We start from the raw sequence: 16,374 nt of genomic DNA on the forward strand, positions 1-16,374 counted from the left end.
AATATTATATTCTGAAAGAAAAAAATTACTAGAAATTTCTTTTAATTGGTAATAAGAGAGTACCACGAGCAGTCTCTACATAGTCAGTATGTTCTAAAGCTTAGTTCAAAACTATCAATTTTTCTGTAAGCAATGCCAAGCAGTCTTTTTTTAAAATTATTATTATAGAGTTTTTCAGCATGCAGACTCTAACTCTAAAGGTATTATCAAATTTTATTTTCTTTTATCTTTTTATTTTTTTTGAGACAGGGTTTCATTATGTAGCCCCAGCTGGCCTGAACTCGCTACATAGACCAGAATGGCCTCTATCTCACAGAGATCCACCTGTCTCTGCCTCCTGAGTGCTGGGATTAAAGGCATGCAACACCACAACTGGTTCAGAATTAGCATTTTATTTATTTATTTCTATTTTTAAAAATATTTTATTTATTTTTTATGTGTATGAGTGTTATGTCTGCATGTAGGTAAGTATACCTGTGTCGTGCAATGCCCACAGAGGACAGAAGAGGCTGCTGGGTCCCCTGGAACTGGAGTTACAGACAGTTGTTGGCTGCCATGTGGGTGCTGGGATTTGAACCTGGGTCTTCTGCAAGAACAGTCAGTGTTTTTAACTGCTGAGACATCTCTCTAGCCCCTTATTTTCATTTTATGTGTATTAGGGTTTTACCTGCATGTATGCAAGTATACATGTGCATGTAATGCCTGGGGAGGCCAGAAGAGGGCATCAGATCCCCTGGAATTGGAGTTATAGGTAGTTGTTAGTAACCATGTGAATGCTGAGAACCAAACTCAGATCCTTTGCAAGAACAGTCAACGCTCTTGACTGCTGAACCATCTATCCAACCCCTTAGAATTCTTTAAGGCAAACATTTAGCACCCTGTTGAAAATAATTAATGTGCATAACAAAAAAACAGCACATATTCACTGCATAAACTGTAAGGTATTTTCTCATATTTCATCTCATCATCATATGAACAGGACAGCTCTCCTGGGGCAGACATGGTAGGTTTTAGAGCTTGTACAACAAAACTTGAATTTAACAAATGACCTAGTATGATCACTTCAGCTAGTAAGTGAAGGTTCCGAATCTGCTGATTTTTACTGAGTCCAGAGCCCAGTCAACAATGCTAAGGATCACACAGCACAGGAAACAAACTATTTTTATTTTTAAAAATATTTCATTGCATTTTCTTACTTATCAACTAAAAATCAAAATTCTTTCTCTCCTATTAAAATGGAAGAACTCAGGGCTGGAGAGATGGCTCAGTGGTTAAGAGCATGGGCTGTTCCTGCAGAAGACCCAGGTTTAAATCCCAGCACTCATATGGTGGCTAACAACCATCCATTACTCCAGTTCCAGGGGATCCCACACCCTCTTCTGCATGACATGGATGCACTTACACACATGTAGGCATAACACTCATACACATAAAATAAAAATAAATAAATATTAAAAATTAAAATGGAAGAACTCATCTTTGAAAACAGTTTAGCTAGAATGACTAACATTAACTTGAAAGAACACTCACACATCCCTAAGACAAGCCTATCACCAACTAAAATACCACCACAGAAAACAAGACAGTTAATGCACGAGGACAGAGATGGCAACACTACAACTTTAGACCACTCAACAGTTTGTAATTCATCATGAACTCAACTTACTTTCTGTTTTCCTGCTGTTTACCAATTTATTTTCCAATTCTTCCAGCATACTACGCTCAATTCTGAAGTCACCTTTTTGGCTGTAGAAATGACTGTGCTTATCTTTTTCTAGGATAATAACTCTTTAGGAAAAGAAACAAATGATTTAAATATGACTTAAAAATATTTTAATTGTTTAAAATATGAAAACATTCAAAATAATTAGTATTTTACATTCAGATCAATTAATTGAAAGAGTAAAAATAAGATTACTTAGACTAATATGGTTAAGGGATCAAAATATTAGTTAAATAGAGGGTTAATAGTAAAGTCCAATTATAATCAACTATAATTTGAACTATTACATATTTCTTTTGATAATACAGAAGCCTTTAGCTATGAAGTTCTTGTTGTAAGATACAAAGCAAAACAAAATATCAAGGAAAAACTTTTAATTGAAGAAAGAAATTAATTTTCTCAATATTTGTTTCCTTTTTCACCAGAGTTATAAATGGTTGTTAGCTGTCATGTGGGTTCTGGGAACCAAACTTGGGTCTTCGACAAGAGCAGCCAGTGCTCTTAACCACTTTCCAGCCCCAATAATAGTTTTAAAAAGGATTTATTTTACTTTTATTTGTGTGTCTGTGTGTTTGTGGGTGGGATGTATACATGAAAATAAGTGCCCATGGAGGCCAGAAGAGTATCAGATCCCATGGAGCTTAGAGTGGTTTTGAGCTGCCTGATGTGGGTGCTAGAAACCAAACTCCAGTCCTCTGCAAGAACATTATGTGCCCTTAACCACTAAGCCACCCCTCCAGCTCCACAGCAGTATTTTTATAAAGCTCTCATCTATACTGTAGAGGGGATGTTTTGAATTCCAATGATTTCTGGTTATTATATCTGCCATATCATAATGTTGCTGACAAGAATGAACAGTCAAATAAATACCACTGGTTTATGGAAAATACATATACTATATAACAACATTTTTAAATAAATGGAAAGCTCATCATAATGTACAGAGTGGATCTGAGAGGAGCAAAAACCAAGGGAGGAAAATCAATTAAAAGATTATTTAAAAAATAACTCAAGAGCAGAGAGTTTTCAATAAAACCACTCACTGTCATCTTTAGGCAGATGTTCATGATATACACATGATCAAAAACACTTTACAAGAACAGTGCAACTCAGTAAGAACAGTGGCTTTCAGGGTAGCTGAGGATGACCCTACATCACAACTCCCAGAAGCTTCAGTGAAAAGTTGTGAACCCAGGATAGGGACGAGTCCTGAACCAGGCTAAGGCCTACCAGTGCCTGAGTTTCACATCCCACCAAAGCTTTAGCAGAAGCTGTGGACACAGGGTGGGGACTGGATCTAGCTCTGAGTAAGGTCCAGGCATGTGGATAGTTCTACAACTTTTAACAAAAGCTGCAGACCCATGCAGGAGACCCAGCTGACACAGCACAATACATAACCCACAGAGGAGGACTCAAGATTAGAGCCTCCAGTCCCAAACTAACACTAGATGTACAAGTCCCAGCACAGAAACAGAAAACCAACATGAAAAACCAAGATAACATGTCTCCTCCACAAATCACTAATCCCACAATAATGGCACCTAATGAAAACCTGAAAGAAATCCCAGACAAGGATTACAAATGAATGATTATAAGTATGCTCAAAAAACTCAAAGAAGACACAAATATACTCCAAGAGAACAAAAACAGAGAAGAATTAATCCAAGATATAAAAATAGAACTCAACAAAGAGATAGAGTTGGTGAAGAAAACCAAACTGAAATCATGCTGGAAATGAAAACCTCAACAAGCCAAATAAAAACCTCAGTGGAAAACCAAATAGAGTGGACCATGTAGAAAACAGAGAATCAGGGCTGGAAGACAATTGGATCACTCAGCAAAAGTCAATGTTAAATAAATAAAAAACAGAACTAGAGAGCGCTCTGAGACACCACAAAAAATCCTACCCTTTAGATTAAGGGCATGGAAGAAGGAGAAGAATACCATAATGAAGCATAGATAATATTTTCAATAAAATTACAAAACAAAATTTCCTAAGCCTAGAGAAAGAGATGCCCATCCAGGTACAAGAGGCCCAGAGAACTCCAAATAGACAAGACCAGAAAAGCAAGAGCCCATAACACATTACAGTTAAAACATTAAACACAGAAAAAAGAAAGGATATTAAAAACTGCAAGTGAGAAAGGTCAAGTCACTTATAAAGGGAGGCCCATCAGAATAACACTTGATCATTTAAAAAGAAACCTTTAAAGCCAGAAGGACCCAGAAAGATGCATTGCAAGTGTTGAAAGATCACAACTGTCAGCCCAGCAAAACAATTACAATTAAAAGAGGAATGAAAGTGTTCCATGATAAAGACAGATTAAAGGAATTTAAAGTAACTAAGCCAGCTGTATAGAGGATATTGGAAGGAATATTTTGCTCTGAAGACAAAGATAAGCACACCCAAGAAGTCACAGGGAATAAACAATTCTAGAACAATTAATCAAAAAAGATCTAAGAAAATGGCAAAAATAACAAAATTAATACACAAATTAATATACATTGTTCAATAATAACTCTTAATATTAATTATCTCAATTATTCAACAAAGAGATTAACAGGTTGGATTAGAAAACAGGATCTGCCTGTCGTGGTGGCACAAGACTTTAGTCCCAGTACTTGGGCAGCAGAGACAGGCGTATCTATGTGAGAGCAAGGCCAGCCTGGACTATATAGCAAATAGTGAGTGCTAAGCCAGCTGGGGCTAGAGGGGGAAAAAAGAAAGAAAACAGGATCCATCGTTTTTGCAGTCTCTAAGAAATACACCTCACCATGAAAAACAGATGCTACCTTAGGGTAAAAGGATAGAAAAACAAACAAACAAACAAACAAAAAACCCAACATTCCAAGCAAAATGGAACTAAGAAACAAGTGAGCATAACTATTCCAGTATCTGACAAAATAAAATTAAAATTAGTCAAAAGAGATAAGAAGGGTCACTTCATACTCATTAAAGGAACATTCACAAAGAAGATATTACAATTGTAACGCATATACTCTGAACATAGATGCACCGATTTTATAAAAGAAACAAATACCATTAGATCTAAAACCACAGATTAACCCCAACACAGTGATAGTGAATAACTTCAGTACCTACTCTCACTAGTAGACAGGCCATCCAGACAAAAACTAGACAAAACACTGGAGTGAAATGACATATAAATCAAATGAACCTAATAGATATCTATAGAACATTCCACCCATACACTAAAGAATACACATTCTTCTCTGTAGCTCATGGAATTTTCTCCAAAACTGACCACATATTAGGATACAAAGCAAGTCTCAACACATATAGAAAAATTGATATAACATCTTGCTAGATAACAGCAATAGAAACTACAGAAAGTATAGACTCATGGACATTAAACAACATAGTATTGAATGAAAGTCAGATCAAGGAAGAAATCAAGAATACAATTTTTTAAAATTTATTGTTTTTATTTTATGTACATGAGTGTATTGCCTGCATGTGCATAAGTGCACCTGTGTCATACAATGCCCACAGAGGTCAGAAGAGGGTGTTGGATCCCTTGAATCTGGAGTTATGGACGATTGTTAGCCACCATGTAGGTGCTGGGAATTGAACCCAGGTCCTCTGCAAGAGCAGCCAGTGCTCTTAACCACTGAGCCATCTCTCCAGCCCCAAGAATAAAAATTAAAAAATTTTAGAACTGAGTGAAAATGTAAACACAACATGCCAAAATATATGGGACACAATGAAGGCAGTCCTAAGAAGGACACTTATAGTACTAAGTGCCTACATATGAAAATTTGAGAAGTCTCAAATTAATAACTTGATGTACCTGAAAGCCTTGGAAAAACAAATGCAAACACCCAAAAGCAGTAGACAGGAAGAGATCATCAAAATCAGAGCTGGAATTAATGAAATAGAAATGAAAAATACAATATAAAGAATCAATGAAACAATTGGTTTTTTTGAAGAGATTAACAAGATTGACAAATCTTCAGCCAAATTAACCAAAAGAAAGAGAAGACCCAAATTACTGAAATTAAAAGTGAAAGGGAGACATTAAAACAGACACTAAAGAAATTCAGAGAATCATAAGGATATATTTTAAAATTTTATATTCCACTAAACTGGAAAGTTCAAAAGAAATAGATGAATTTCTAGAAGTATATGAACTACCAAAGTTAAATCAAGATAAAGGAATTTAATTAGATCCATGGTCACCAATGAGATGGTAGCAATAATTAAAAATCTCCCAACTAAAAAACCCCAGCAAGATGACTTCTACCAGACCATCAAAGAAGAACTAATACTAATACTTCTCAAATTATTTGGTAACACAGAACAGGAAGGAACCCTTCCAAATACCTTTTACAAAACCAGTATACACTGACACAAAAATCAGATAAAGACCCAACAAGAAAGGAGAATTACAGGATAATCTCCCTGATGAACAACAAAGACACAAAAATTCTCAATAAAACACTTACAAATCAAATTGAAGAATACATCAAAAGATCATTCACCACTATCAAGCAGCCAGAGATGCACAGATGATTCAACATACCATAAGTCAATAAATGTGATTCACCATATAAACAGACTCAAAGACAGAAACCACATAATCATCTCACTGGATACAGAAAAAGGCCTTTGAAAAAAATCCAACATTCCTTCATGCTAAAAGTCCTGGAGAATGCAGGGATACAGAGGACCTATCTCAACATAACAAAGGCAATATACAACAAGCCCACAGCCAACACCATGCTAAATAGAGGAAAATGACAAATATATTGAGAAGGAAACCATTGAAATACCATTTATAATAGACTCAAAAAGAATTCTTGGAATAGATCTAACCAAAGAGTTGTAAAAGACTTGTACAATGAAATCTTTAAAACACTAAAGAAAGAAACTGAAGGTACCAGAAGATAGAAAGACCTCCTATGTTCATGAATTGGTAGGGTTTATATTATAAAAATAGCCATCCTACTAAAAACAATCTACAGATTTGATGCAATTGCCATCACGATTCCAACAGTTACAGAAATTTTTTTTTAATCTTAAAATTCTTATGGAAACATAAAAGACCCAGGATAGTCGAAACAATCCTGAACAAAAACACTGTGGAAGTGTCACCATCCATAATTTCAAGTTACACCACAGAGATATAGCATGGTACTCACATGAAAACAGATGTAGTGATCGATGATAGAACTGAAGTCCCAGATAAAAGCCCTTGTACCTTCCACCAGTTCTTGACAAAGAGAGGTAAAAAATATACACTGGAGAAAAGATAGCAACTTCAATAAATGGCGTTGGTCAAACTAGATAGCTACATGTAAAAGAATGAAACTAGAGTTTCATTCTTTTACATTATCTCACCATTCATAGAACTCAATTCCAAATGGATCAAGGACCTCACATAAGATCTGATACCTTGAATATGTTAAAGAAAGTAGGGCATACACTGGAACTTACAGGTATAGGAAAGGAGTTTCTGAACAGGTGTCCAGTAGCACAGGCATTAAGACCAACAACTGATAAATGGAACCTTATGAAACTAAAAAGCTTCTGTAGAGAAAAGGATATCATCAGTATAGTGAAGAGACAGCCGACAGATTGGAAAAACTCTTTACCACCTATACAACTGACAGAAGGTTAGTATCTAGTATACACGAAGAACTAAAAACTAAACACCAAGAAAACAAAAAACCTCAATTAAAAATTGAAGCAAGGAACTAAACAGGGAATTCTCAAAAGAAGAAATAAAAATAGCCAAGATTTTTATTAAAAATTTATTTATTATTTTATTTTATGTGTATGAGTGTTATACCTACATGTATGTAAGTGCATCCGTGTTGCACAATGCCTGTGGAGGTCAGAGGAGGGGCTGTATCCTCTGGAACTGGAGTTACAGATGGCTGTGAGCTGCCATGTGGGTGCTGGGAATCGAACCTAGCTCCTCTGCAAGAGCAGCAGTGCTCTTAAACCAAAGCCATCTCCCCAGCCCGAGGATTTTTTTTTTTTTTAATATTCAACACTCTTAATTATCAGGGAAATACAAATTAAAACTACTTTGAGATTTCATCTTAGATATCTAAGTCAGAATGAGAACACTTTACTCACTCACACTGGAAGGAGTGCACTATGGAAATCAGTGTGGAGGTTCCTCAGAAAGCTAGATCTATCATATATCATGCCTGGGTATGTTCCCAGAGGACTCTAGCCTACCACAGAGATACTTGCTCATCCATGTTTATTGCTGCTTTATTCACAACAGCCATGAAACAGAAAATGCCTAGTTGTTCATCGACTGCTGAATAATGAAAAGATGGTACATACACACAATGGGATATTCAGCTGTAAAGAAAAAGGAAATTACAAAATTTGCAGGTCAATGGACGGAGCTAGAAATAATCACTCGGAGTGAGGTAACTCAAACCCAGAAAGACAAATGTCTCATATGTGGATGCATTGCAGAAAAGGAGGTGGAAAGATCGTTAAGAGCCAGGAGGGGTGGACGATCACAAGGAAACAGTCTTCCAGACAGCTGGTCAGTTACTCATATAAACTCACAGCAATGGTGACAGCATACACAAGCTTGCAGCTCAAACCATAGAAAATCCCAGCATTATCATGGGGAAGTGAGTAAGAAATCCCAACCCTACCTAAGGAATTTTTGGCAATTGATGGCTGCTGGGAAAGGGAATGACAGTGTCTTTCAGGGATGGGACTCTTGGTGGGCCCAGTTGATGGACCCACACTGAAAGACATTTGGGGACATCAAACTATATTGTATGAAAATTGCAAAAATTCAAAAAAAATAATTAAAAAATTTTAAAAATAAATTTGAAACTTTGGACATGTGTTTAAATTGGAGAGCCCACATAAGTCAGGAAATGAGTAAGGGGACAAGTCCAGGGAGATTTCAAGGGAAGGGGATATTATAATACAGGTGGTATGAAGGGGAAAAGAGGAATAATGGAGCAGGAAGGGTTAAAAGAGATAGGAGAAGGGAGTACAGGATAGAGAAGAGAGGATGGGAAAGAATACATAACACTAAAGACCTTTAGAAATGCTATATGGAAAACAGAAGCCTTCTAAAACATATGTATAAGTATATATAAGAGGAGTTTAAATGAGTCACCCTATAGCAATGGAGAAATGCCTCTCCAAGGCACCATGTACTATCAGTAAAAAGCTCAGTGCCAGGTATGGGTTATCTCTTTTGAGCTGTTAGTCAGTGGGGTCCCCAAATATTGCAGGCTATTGTCATTGCTCTTGGTTACCCTTCAGAACTTGATGGTAAGGTGTTATTGAGGAAGACACCATATATGTGAGCCATTGCATATGGAAAAACCAGGCTGATACCAACCTGGAAGCTTCATTCCTACTGGGTAGCTTTCATAGAGCTGGGAAATGCTACTAACACTACCAGGAGAAAATACACTCAACAATCATTCCCAGCTATAAATTCTGGAGTTTCCATAACTGGCCTGTCAAGATATGCTCACTGGTATAAAAGTGGCATGAATGTTAAAACCAACAACTTTCTGAGTGGATTTAAGGTTCCACACAAGATGGAGCTTACTCCTGGTACTGTTAACTGGGTCAAAATCCTATGACTGGCTAGGTCATAAGGCCTAGGGGAGAAACTATTACTATTATTTTGCTAAAGGGGCATAGTATTCAAGTGCCCTTTAACTTCTTGTCTTCATATCCATAGTGTATCTCTCAGCCTTCTTTTTGCAGTAGATTCTGACTAATACAGAGAACCAGAACTGATCTGCATGAAAAGACTAAAAGACTGTAGGGTGTTCAGATCTAAATGGGACATTTGTATCACATGCCAAAGCTCAGAGATCATTTTGGAAGAAGGGGCTGAAAGATTTTAAGATCCAAAAGTAGGGGACATATGCAGCAAACCATTATTTGCTGGATATGACAAAGTAGTTATACACATGAAATCACAGCAGCTATGACTGCATGTACAAGATTTACATAAAGTCAAGCCAGCCAAAATTCCAACATGGACTGTAGAGGGGATCATGACATCCCACCCCTCGCTGAGAAGGCAACTGATGTACATGGTAAACAACAGTGGACAACGGATGACTGCTCAGGGAGGGAAATTCGCTTTTTGGGGATTCTGCCTGAGAGGCTACCCATGCTCCAGTAGATGGTCCTACATTATGCACATGCAGGCAGCACTAAGTAGATTCGGTGCATTAAAAAAAAGGCCGAGGGCGTGGGCGGGGGTGGGGTGGGGTGGATAGAGAGTTGACTCAGCGGTTAAGCGCACTGGCTGCCCTTGCAGAGAACCCAGGTTCAATTCCCAGCACCCACATGATGGCTGACAACTATCTGTAACTCCAAGGGAATTTGATGCTCTCTTCTGACCTCCATAGGCATTGGATGACACAGGTATACTTAAATATAGGCAGGTAATACACTCATACACATACAATTAAAAAATAATACTTCTTTTTAAAAAAGAGGGGTGGATGGAGAGTTGGCTCAGCGGTTAAGTGCACTGGCTGCCCTTGCAGAGGACCCAGGTTCAATTCTCAGCACCCACATGGTGGCTGACAACCACCTGTAATTCCAAGGGAATTTCATGCTCTCTTCTGACCTCCATGGGCATTGGACGACACAGGTACACTTAAATATAGGCAGGCAATACACTCACACACATACAATTAAAAATAATACTTCTTTTTTAAAAAGAGAGGGGGCTGGAGAGATGGCTCAGTGGTTAAAAGTACTGGCTGCTCTTGCAGAGAACCCAGGTTTGGTTCACAACACTCGCATGGTGGCTAACAATTCTCTATAACTGCAGTTTCAGGGGATCTGATGCTCTCTTCTGGCCTCTGTGAGCATTGCACACACAGGTGCACTTCATATATGTAGGCAAAACAGTCATACACATAAACAAAAAATAAGTGAAAAAAAAAAAAGAGAGAGAGCTCATGAAGTTGAGAGGGAAAAGTGGGAGGGTTAGGGAAGAACTGGAGGGGAGAGAATGGGAAGTGATTTGATCAAAATATATTACATGCATGTATGAAATTCTCAATTAAAAAGGAGTCCATTCCCAGCTCTGCCAGGACCTTTCGACAGCTCCTTGAGGGGACTTCCCAGACCTGTCTCATACATCCCTTTACCACACCTCCTTGGGCCAGCCATCTCTGCTCTGTTAGGACCTTTGTGGACTCCAGACATGGGAAATTTCCCAGACCTGCCACAGCAAGTTTCCCTTCCCATATGTCCCTGGGCTACACCATCAACATCTCAGCTCTGCCAGGACCCTTGTGTCAGACCTGCTCAGGTTACTAGCATCTTTTTTTTTTTTTTCTTTTTGTCTTTTTGAGACAGGGTCTCCCTGTAGCTTCAGCTGGCCTGGAACTCACTATGTAGACCACCAGGCCAGCCTCAAACTCAAAGAGCTCTGCTAGCCTCAAACTCAAAGAGCTCTGCTTGCCTCCACCTCCCAAGTGCTGGGACTAAAGGGGTGCGCCACCTCAAGACCTGTGAGCTCTCCCAGCCTGATTTATCAGCCAACCTGTTCACCTAGCAACCACCCAGTCCACTCTGCTGACTCCTGAGGAATCCACCCTAGAAGCTCAACTCAAAAGTTATACTATCCCTGGCTTAACTAAGACCACTTCTATACCCCATTTGCACATCAACGTGAAGTGGCTCCAAAACTGAAAAACAAGTACCACTCAGCTGGGCCATAACCTGACAAGTTGGGGAAACAGCAAACAAAGATGCAAATAACCACTCAGCAAAGACAAGATCACGTACACCATACCAAGAAACACCACCACCAACACAAATCCAGAGGCCTTGATCTCATAGAAAAAACACAATCATTGTGAATAACCAAGGTACATGGCTACTGCAGAAATTAGCAACCCCATCATAATATTTCCTGAGAATGGCAATCCAGTAGATGCATAAGACAATGGTTTTGAAATAGCAATTATAAACATTTGAGTTCAAGGAACTCAAACAAAATATGAATAAAAAACTAAATGAAGACCATGAAAACACAAACAGCTGAATTAGCTGAAACAATTCAAAACAAGAAATTAGAATTCAATAAAGATAAAGAATCTCTGAAGAAAAGCCAAACTGAAATAAAACTTAAAATGAAAAATTCAGAAACTCAAACAAAAAATCTTAGAGGAAAAAGAAGCGAAAAGGAAGTGGAAGAAATGTAACAGAGAATATCAGATCTTGAAGATAAGCTTGGGGAAATAAATCACTCAATCAAAGAAAATGTCAAACCTAAAACAACCCAGGAACAGAATATGCAAGACCTCTGAGACACTGTAAAAGACCAAACCTATGGATCATAGGCACAGAAGAGAAGAAATCCAGATGAGAGACACAGAAAATATTTTTAATAAAATCACATGTAAGAATATTTCCCAAATTTAGGAAAAGAAATACCTTTCAAGATTAATGCATCTCTCAATTCTCAGCAGAGAAACTTCCTTGTACAGTAGATGGTGATTAACACATAGAACCACAATTGGCCAACATGCAGAGAATTAAGAGGCTGTAGAGTGCTTTTCCCTGATAGGACACCTGTATCAGACTTATGCCTCCCATGGCTTAGAGATCACTGTGGAAGAAATGGTCAGAGGGGGCAGAAATATTGTAAGAGCCAGAGGAGGTAGATGACCACAAGGGCACAAGGAGTATAGTTTTCCAGACAGCTGGTCAGGTACGTGTATGACCTCACAGCAATGCTAACAGCAGGCACAAGTCCCACATAAACTCAAGTCAGACTAAATAGCAGCATAGACATGGGGAAGGAGGTAAGAAACCCTGACCCTACCTGAGGAACTGTTAGTAACTGATGGCTGCTGGGAAGGGGAGAATCAGTTTTGTTAAAGTGTGAGAGTCTTGGTAGGTTGATCAGGCTCCAGTGAATGAACCCACACTGAAGGGCAATTGGGGACACAAAAATTGACTCCATAGGCCTTTATATAAATGTGTGTGTGTGTGTGTGTGTGTGTGTGTGTGTGTGTGTGTGTGTGTGTACAAGGAATTTAGTGGAAAGCAAAGGGGGTGCAGATACGGGAGGGGATTCAAATATTATCAAAATATTTGCATGAAAATTCACAAAAATTCAATTTTTAAAAAAAGGGGGAAAAAGGAGTCCCTATATCAACCATTTATTATTCCATAATGTAGGAAAAGAACATTTACTTTTTATAATCCTCACTCAGAATTATTTATAAAGTGCTTACCTACAGCTACATGTAGAATGAAAATATATTTACAATCTGTTATTCGATATTCAAAATATAAAGACATGATTGCCTTGTCTTCCTTGAAGTACACTAACACAAAATGGTAAAAAATAAAAGTGAAATAATTCCACTCAGAGTTAACTTTGTGATAAGCAGTTTATTTGCCCAGTTCACACCTCCCTTCTTCCTCTTGTTATGCTTGACAGGCTAGTGGCCAGAATTTTTCTAACAACATGGAATTGGACAGAGTGGAGTTGAGTTAATTTATATTCTTCATTATAAAATGGTTAATAATGCTATTTGAAGATAATACTCTTGTACTTACTGATTTTTTAATTTTTCTGCTGTGCGTATGAATTCTGCTTTCTTAGTCCGACTAACTTTCTGCTTCCAATTTTGAAGCTGAAAAGGACGAATTCCACCTGAAGTACTAAAACAGCCATCATTCTGCAAAAGAACAAAATATTATCATCAGTGATAAAAATGGTAAGAGGTCTAGGGAAATGAAACATCAACAGAGGTTTCTGAGGGATAACTGTAGGGTTGATCTAGGTTTTTAAAAACATACTTGTAGGAGAAACAAACAATCAAACAAACAAAAAACCCTTTTGTCTTAAAATGCTAAACTGAGTAAGAAATGAAGAAATGCTGTGCCCAGGGATTATTATTTGTGGGGTTTTGTTTTTGTTTTTTTTTTTATGATGTAATTCAGGCTGGGTATGGTGGTGGTGGCCCATGCCTTTAATCCCAGAACTTGGGGAGACAGGCTGATCTCTGTGAGATAGACGCCATCCTGGTCTACATAGAGCAGCCTGTTCTATGTAAAGACTTCTAGGTCAGCTGGGGCTATACAAAAATTTTTTTTGTATTTTTAAAACAGAGGACTCATTTATCATACAATGTTATTTAAGGATATAATTCAACAATTTTTAGTACATTTACCAAGTTAAACAATGCCACCACTACCTGCTCCAGATTATTTTCATCATGCCAAAATAAACTCCACACTCATTAGCAGTCTCTCCCCCATGACACCTTCTCTTAGTTCCTGATAACTATTAACCTATTTTCTAATTCTGTGGATTTGATTATTTTAGATTAATGAGCTCAGACAACATGTAGCTTTTCTGTGTATCTTATTTCACTTAGCATGTTTTCAAGACTCACTTATGGTATACTATGGATCTATACTTCATTGTGTGTGTGTGTGTGTGTGTGTGTGTGTGTGTGTGTGTATGCATATTCATGTGTCTGTATGTGTTCATGAGTATGCAGGTGCAAACATGCATGTGGAGGCCAATGGTTAACACTGAACATCTTCTTTTTTAATACAAGGTCTCTGGCTGAACCTAGAGCTCATTGGCTGGCTGGCCGGCCCTGGGTCCTCCTGACTTTTCTCTACCAGCACTAGGGTTAGGCATGCACTGCTGTACTCAGCTCTTACAAATGGGTGCCAGGGATCCAGCTCAGGTTCTCATCCTTGCACCACAGATACTTTACTCATTGAGCCATCTCCCTAGCACACTTCATACCTTTTAATGCTAAATGGTGCTGCATTATATGGGTCTTTCATCCTCAGTCATCAACTGATGAAAAATTGGGTTGTTTCCACTACTTTGCCAATATGAATGCTAATAAATATTTTTGTACAAGTTTTAAAATGTCAAAATTTTCAGTTTTCTTTGGTATGTACCTAGCTGTAGGATCATTTTAAAAACTGGGTTGTCTTTTTATTATTGATCTGGAAGCATTCGTTTTGAATATAAATCCCTTATTTTTATAGAAATGTTATCATTGGTAGTTTCCCCACTTTGAGTTGTCATTTCACTTCCTTTAAGCCACTGATTTACAAATGTTTTGAGGTACTGACAAACTGTCTTCCACAGTGGCCACATCATTTTACATTCCTACCATCAATGTGCGATGGTTCCAATTTCTCTCTTTCACCAACAGTTATTATTGCCTACTCTTTTTAGTACAGTCATTTTAATAGGTATAAAGTCATATCTCAGAGTATTTTTCCTTTGGGTTTCTAGGGATCAAACTCAGAGCCTTCGGCATGTGAGGAAAGCATTTTATCACTGAAGTATATCAGGTGCCCTTTCATGAAATGGCTTTGATTAGTCTGTGATGACCAATGACATTGGGCATCTTCTCATGCATTTTTTTTTTCATCAGTTCTCTTAAGGGAAGACTAGTCTCATTTTATTTTTTGGCAGAAAATCTATGCTATTCTAATTAACTTACAAATAATCACATTATGCTTTAAAGAGGCCAAACAAAACTGGGTGTGGTAGCACATTTCTTTAATCCCAGAACTCACAAGGTAGAAGTAGGTGGGTCTGTGTGTGTTCAAGACAAGCCTGGTCTATACTGGGAGTTCTAGACCAGTCAGGGCTACATAGTAGGACCCTATCTCAACAAAACAAAACAAAACAAAACCCCACAAAACAAACATACAAATAAACAAGAAGAGGGAACATAAACATCTGCCCAGTTCCCAATTCTATAACATCTTAATGAACGTCCATACAGTCAGAATATTACTATTTTATTTTACTTTTTATTTTTTTATTTTATTTATTATTTTATGTGCATGAGTGCATTGCCTGCATGTATGTGAGTGCACCTGTATCGTGCAGTGCTAAAGTGGTCAGAAGAGGGCTTCGGATTCCCCTGGAACTGCAGTTAAGGACAGCTGGTAGCTGCCATGTGGGTGCTGTGAATTGAAACCGGGTCCTCTGCAAGAGCAGTCAGTGATCTTAACCTTAAGAAACCTCTCCAGCCCCAGAATATTACTATTTTAAAGCAAGGAAACTATTAACAACAGAAGTTTAATTACTGTTTTGCACTCTGTACTTTCACTATTAGCTACATTTTTTTTTATGTTAAAAAGTAGCTTGGGGGCTGGAGAGATGGCTAGCAATTAAGAGCACTGGCTGCCCTTACAGAGGATGCAGCTTCGAATCCCAGGACCCAAAAGGTGGCTCACAACCGTCCATAGTTCCAGTTCCAATTCCAACACCGTATTCTGTCCTACACAGGCACTGCGCTACACTAGTACACTTACATAAAATTTTTTTAATTATTTATTTAGTGACCACATGATTAAAAGAAGCATTTCATTACAGCCTTAACATATTCAATAACAATTTCCAGAGCAAAGATGCATCTCTTTCAATATTGGCTATAAATTTTTAGGTTCACAGTTGAATTAATACAGTTATACAACATCGAACTCGGTATAAACCCTCTAAGACATAAAATTGAATGAAGTTTTAACCTTTAAAAAAGATCTCCATTTCATTTGAAAATATACTGTTTCACAAATTTTTAATGCAACTAATACTTAGATATTTACACATGCATCTCTAATCTCTATGTATCTGATTATTACTAGTCACAGT

General features: G+C 37.7%; 1 protein-coding gene across 1 annotated transcript in view; it reads right to left on the minus strand.

Moving 5' to 3' along the window:
• Ccdc112 (coiled-coil domain containing 112) overlaps nt 1-16,374 on the minus strand; it is a 54,446-nt gene that overhangs the window by 19,212 nt on the left and 18,860 nt on the right. The window contains exons 2-3 of the mRNA XM_008825258.3: nt 13,293-13,414; nt 1,667-1,788 (exon numbers count right to left, since the gene is read on the minus strand). Of these exons, the coding sequence (XP_008823480.1) occupies nt 1,667-1,788; nt 13,293-13,414 (244 nt within the window). The remainder of the gene's footprint in view (nt 1-1,666; nt 1,789-13,292; nt 13,415-16,374) is intronic.

The sequence above is a fragment of the Nannospalax galili genome, unplaced genomic scaffold (assembly GCF_000622305.1).
Source record: "Nannospalax galili isolate Female #2095 unplaced genomic scaffold, S.galili_v1.0 scaffold128, whole genome shotgun sequence".
NCBI lineage: Eukaryota > Metazoa > Chordata > Mammalia > Rodentia > Spalacidae > Nannospalax > Nannospalax galili.